The 6,000-nt window shown below is 40.4% G+C and overlaps 1 protein-coding gene across 1 annotated transcript; it reads right to left on the bottom strand.

Moving 5' to 3' along the window:
* Window positions 1–203: 203 nt before the first annotated feature.
* Window positions 204–5,214, bottom strand: LOC307020418 (uncharacterized protein). Its single transcript, XM_079651752.1, has 19 exons — window positions 5,080–5,214; window positions 4,833–5,006; window positions 4,443–4,734; window positions 4,245–4,345; window positions 4,016–4,135; window positions 3,886–3,933; window positions 3,638–3,718; window positions 3,473–3,556; window positions 3,266–3,354; window positions 2,806–2,866; window positions 2,662–2,712; window positions 2,531–2,575; window positions 2,351–2,415; window positions 2,154–2,259; window positions 1,963–2,001; window positions 1,504–1,657; window positions 1,301–1,411; window positions 1,099–1,196; window positions 204–884 (listed from the first exon to the last, which is right to left on the bottom strand). The coding sequence occupies exons 5-18, from the start codon at window positions 4,025–4,027 to the stop codon at window positions 1,099–1,101; spliced, it is 1,044 nt and encodes a 347-aa protein (XP_079507878.1). The 5' UTR covers window positions 4,028–4,135; window positions 4,245–4,345; window positions 4,443–4,734; window positions 4,833–5,006; window positions 5,080–5,214; the 3' UTR covers window positions 204–884.
* Between the last annotated feature and the right edge of the window lie 786 nt (window positions 5,215–6,000).

Here is a 6,000-nt window from a genome sequence, read left to right as displayed (position 1 = left end):
TAACTTGAGTTGAGATAAATGGGATGGAATAACATAAAAGGCAGACTGGAGGAAATCAAGACTTTGCTCTATAGAAGAGGATGAACAATAAATAACAGTATCATCTGCATAAAAATGGAAAGCAGCATTTGAAAAATTATTAGAGATTATTTACATATATGGCGAAATTATTGGTCCTAATATGGAAACTTGGCGCACAACTCTTTCAAATCAAATCAATCAAATCAAGTTTTATTTATATAGCACATTTATAAACGATTTTTGGTCTAGCCAAAGTGCTGTACACATAATAAAAATACCCTACAGTAAAGACACTTTACAGCTAATACAACAGCAGTTTGTTCAGAATATCAGTATGAGAAGAAAACGACACCCTTTGTCCTTAGACCCTCACATCGTACAAGGAAAAACTTCCAGAGAAAACCCACAGTTTAAAGGGAAAAATGGGAGAAACCTCGGGGAGAGCAACAGAGGAGGGATCCCTCTCCCAGGACGGACAGACGTGCAATAGATGCCGTGTGTAAATCGAAGAGATAATATATTTACAGCATAGGTAGACCAAATGTTAGGAAATGAATGTGTCTGTAATAAGAAGATGAATCCACGAAGATGTCAACAATCCTGTGGGAGCCTTCAGGGAGGCAGCACGACGAGACCCAGGCCCGCAGATACAGGTTTAGCCACGACCCGAAGTCCACGACTTAATCCAGAACTCAGGATAGAGGATCCAAGACACAGGACCACAGCAATAAGATCAGCCTTGATTCAAGATCCCGGCGTCGATATAGACACAAAAGAAGAAAAATGTCATTCAATCATTCAAGCCAAATGGAATGATACTCTATCATCCCACGCAGGGGAAAACCTCCATATCCTCCGTGCCCCTGAAAACAAACATGAAAGGCTCCTTATTATCAAGGTCTTCTCTCTTGAGTGCCACCATCAAGGCCTCCTTCTTCATTAATTGCAGTGATAATTTAGTCTATTCTGACATTTGATTGTGTGAGTTAATCTTTACCTATGACATCTTGTTGGTTTGGGTTATGCATGGATGTTATAGCTAAGCCAAATGGAATGATACTGTGTCATCACACGCACCTATGATATTTGGTTGCAGAAGGGACTGCAATAGCCCGGATGTTGTTCATCAGAGTAGATGCCCTGCAATTCTCCTCTGTTACCTTTCCCAACATATCCTATGAATAGAGAAAGAAAATATTGTAATTGAATCACACTAGGACCACAGCACACTAAATATGTAATGACACATAAACAATATTATCCAGAATAAGAAGTCTACCTGGTTTGCAGTTTTTATAAGGCTCCAAGCATCCACGGCAGACGTCAATGGTGTACATGACGTGGAAATTCTGCTTGTATGAAGCAGAGAACCAACTCCATGTAGCAACACCTGTGTAAAACAAGCATTTCAATAGAGTCAGTAAAGATATGCATAGACACCACCGCTGTCGTATACTGCTGCGCCTTCACTGAATCACTTACTCTCAAGCCAGCGAAAGTGGGCCCCTCTTCTGAAAGACACAGTGGACATTGTGTCTCTGAAGGTGGTACACACTAGAGCGAGTGTTGAGTACGCTTTGTCACCTTCCTGGAGAACCATTTCCATCAGAATGTCCGAAAGAAGACAGTTTGGCAGCTGTGAAGTATTGGTCAGACTAGAAGATCAAACATATTTAACAACACATTGACTAGACTGTTGCCAGCACAATCGAAATACCAAGATTCTTTGGGCTTCAGGTAGCAAAAATACACATTTTGAATATTAATGTTGAATATATCACACACATTTTTCTTATGTTTTGTTATTCTTCTCCTTGAGGTAAAAAACAGCTATCAATAAAGTTTAAAAAAGCAGTGAGACATAATAGTTGCGAATTCTGCCGTGATCACAGGTCGTTTTTTAAACAAAAAACAGTTACTGCTTAACTGAAAAGATATTACCTCCAATATGAAGCACATGTCGGACTTTTGAGACTGGACCTTTGAAGGAAAATATAAGGTGTGGGTCATGTAATTGTTTAATTACATGTGTATACAATTATCAATATTGATATGTATGCATGTGTTAAATAATCTGGATTGTTACATTTGTTTATCACAAACAGGAGTGTGCCTATCGGCCTCATGTTCACCTCATGTTCTGTCTTTCGTTTCTTTGGGACCCTGTACACTGGCTCCAGTGCCCCTTTGAGCAGCTCTCCGGCCTCATTGGTCCAGTAAGAAAACCTCTGTCCGTGGCTATAAAAATCACATAATATCAGGATGAAAATGTAAATCAGTGTCAAAGAAACTGTTGTCTATAAAGTAACATTTAAAAGGTATGATTTACCCTTCAATCTGGTACCGTTCCATCAGCATAATGCACCACCATTTCCGGATCTGTGCTATGTCCCGCTACAAGACAATGTAACAATAATAAAGTTGAAAATGAATGGAACCTCATAATTTGTCTACTCAATGTTAGCCCCCTCTTCCCCCTGAAATACTAACTCAGAGGATAAATACTGACCTCGGTAAACCAAAGTGGAGCATCTGTGCTGAGGTTGAGTGCATACTGTGAAAGGATAAAGATCTGTTAAGTTATGTGTTTCAAAAATTAACAAAACCCCTTAAAAGAAAAGTGTCAAGAGAGGAATTTACCATCAGTATGAAGACACCACAGTCATTGCCCGTGGTTTGGTGAGGCAAACCCTGTAAGAATTGGGAATATAACAGTGAGGTGCATGGTCAAAGGGAAAATAAAGACATGTGAAAGCAGGTGTATGAGATGGTGGAGAAATGTACCTCGACGTCGATGCCAAAATGTACTGCCCACTGACCTGGAGCAATGCGGCGCGCTAGGTCACTGTCAAAATAAATTATAAGACATGGGAATTGATTTGTTGAAGGAACGCTATACTCAATATAATTCCTGTTTTTGGAAAAGCCACTGAACGGGGCTAAAATAAAACAAACAAAAAGACGTTTACCAGCCTCTGAACAAAGCTGAACTTGAAAACAACCTTTGAACAAGGCTTATAACAAAATGAACATTATAATTCATAGCATCCTGTTGCATACCTTTTTTTTTGGTTCCACTAAGGACACACTAGACTTTGTGGAAATGGAGATATATTGTAAATGAATTTGATCAGATTCAGACCCCTGGTCTACAAGATGGTTACTGCAGTATTAGAATACTATAAACTATTTAGAATTCCCATACAAGCCACAGAACGGGGCTGGGTAATCATGTTACAAAAACCTAAAGATGTCCTTGTAGGAACTGTCACCAAAGCCATCTGACTTAAGAGGGTCGAGCAAATACAACTCTCTCTTTGCTGGCTTGATCACCTGTCAACCATTCACAAAACAGCTGAAATTAGACATAATCCAACACCACAAGAAAACCACACAGCACAACTTGTGTTCATTTTGTACCAGCTGGTGAGATCATTTGGAACAGACTCACGCAAAGCAAATAGTGATCTGCCTCTCCTTGCTGTCGACTCCAGGCAGGGATTAAAACCATGTCCTTGGTGGCCATTTTGTCAGCCTAGTATTATAAACAAGGGATTTTAAGTTGCTGTATATCAATGTCAAGCAACATAGAAGGTCTCAAGCAACAGGAATTTACTGGAAAACTGGCCAACGCGTCAGCTGTTTTGGACTTCCAGGTAGGAACCACATACATGTCCACGATGTGTATATGTTTGCCCTATATTGATAGTTTTCCAAAAAAAATGAAATCTTCATAGAAGTATGTTCAACAACAAGAGAAAACCACACTTCACGAGATTGGAGTTTCACCACTAAACAGCTATTTAGAAAATATGTGTTATTCAAAAGAAAAAGCTGGCCAATGATGTCTGTTCAAAACCTTACATGTCTTTGGGTGGCTTCTTGTACCATCTTCAGGCACGTGTTTCCAATCTGAAACAGTAACAACAGTAAGTTACCTGTGCCATTTATTTGAGACAAGATAAGGTTGGAAGGAAAGCTCTAGTATACCTACATTTGACTCCATGCACTGAGGAAGACCCAGGCTCCAAAAGTCCTCTCTGGTCAGGCACACATCCCCTTCCTTCACAATGACCTCTGCTCCAGGCCTATCGTGGTCTAGCACATAACTGAGCTGCAAATAACAGATTGCAAAACATACTTCAAGCCAATAGAAAACATAGACAAATTAAAATCAAAACAATGCACCTCCATCACTGTGCATGAAGTAAACATATATCTACCAGCTTGGATTGAATCGGATGTAGATCCTTTGCGTATTTCGCACCAGAGAGGGCATACTGGTGGTCAGCAACTGATCCCTCCGAATCCAACTTCGGTTCAGCTGTTATTAGATAGATAGACAAAAAATAAACAGTATTATTCAAGTACCACACATGAAGTAAACCTAAAATGTGTCCTTGTATTGATAATCGAAATACCTCTCAACGTAGGCTGGATAAAGGGCTTCAGCTGAGACACATTCACACCCTGTCTCAGCTGAGCTCCTGTTGAGCCCAACAGGGTTGCCACACCCTTGTTGGTGATTGAGGAAACCACATAAGGCCCAAACCAGTTGCACTCCAGTTTTCCACCTTTTCGGCCCTCCTTCCTCTTATTCGCTCTTAGGACCTCATCTCCAACATTAATCAGGAAAGATTTTACATTCTTTCGCTTGATTGTTTCATAACGGATTTTTTGTCTCTGTTGTGCAGTTTGAATGTTCTGGTAAATCTGAGAAAGATATGTAACAGTTATCATTTACAGTCTTTAACATACGCTTGCATTTTTTAGGAGTTATTATGTTTTAAATATTGCCATTTTATTCTCACCTTCGAGTGCAAATCTGCAACGGTTGCAGCCTTTGCCTCAAGCTGCTGTTCTGCCTCATCAGCAGGCACCAAAACAGAGGTATCAACCCCGTCATTGTGTGTTGCATTTATTGAACCCGGGACGCGAGGGTGTCTCCCAAACTGGGCAAAATAGGGCGTGCACTTGGTTGACCTCTGAAAACCTAAAAATTCCTTTTAGTATCTCTGTTGAGCATTGTTTCCATCTGCATTTGTTACAACATTGTACCTGCTTTGAGGTGTTAATGCTGGCCACAATGCCCCTCAAGTGTTCATCCCAGTCATTCTGGTCCTCTCCGCAGTACTTGGAAAGTGCTTTTTTGATGGTTTGGTTGGTACGCTCATCTTGGCCATTGCACTGGGGATGCTAGGCTGAAGTGATGCAGTGTTTTACACCCAGTGCATCGAAAACACCACGGTTGACCTGCAGGTGGTTTAGTGTACACCAATTACCCTGATCGTATTACATTGTTACACATAACACATACACTGTATTAGATAGATTATTGTACCTCATTCACAAATTCCCGTCCTTGGTCGGTAATGATCTTCTCGACAAGCCCGAAATCGAGAAGAATGTTGATGATCTTTTTTGAGGCCTCAGCAGCTGTTTTCTGGTAGAGAGTTTTTGCTAACACCCACTTCGTGAATAAATTGGTCGCTGTTAGAATGTATCTGCAATATGAAATGCAGAATGTTGTAAATACATACAGAATAACTGTCAATTATTTCCTTTCTTTTTAAACCAGAATCTTCACGTTTAGAACCTTTAAAGGAGGTTACACATGCTTCAGCCCATCATGATAGTACCTTTTGGCCTTAGCAGTGGTGGGAAGTGGGCCAATGAGATCCACACCAAGGACAGTCCATGCCTCGGGAACATGAATCGGATGCAGTACGGGTGCAACCGTTTTAATGGCCTCGTGTTGCTGGCAGCGGGGACACTCATCAACCTTCGCAAATATCATACATTTTCAATCAGCAAAACAAAAAACTTTAGGTATAAAAATGATAGAACAGAGAAAACTTTCAGAGGAGACAGAATTAAACTGTTCAAGTTCTGAAATATGTTTTTAGACAGCTCGGATGTAGCTCAAACTGTCTCACTCTGTTTCAATGTACACATACAACACATTTCTATAGATCAATA

Source organism: Notothenia rossii (genome assembly GCF_949606895.1).
Source record: "Notothenia rossii genome assembly, chromosome: 9".
Taxonomy (NCBI): domain Eukaryota; kingdom Metazoa; phylum Chordata; class Actinopteri; order Perciformes; family Nototheniidae; genus Notothenia; species Notothenia rossii.
This window is presented reverse-complemented; position numbering and strand designations above follow the sequence as displayed.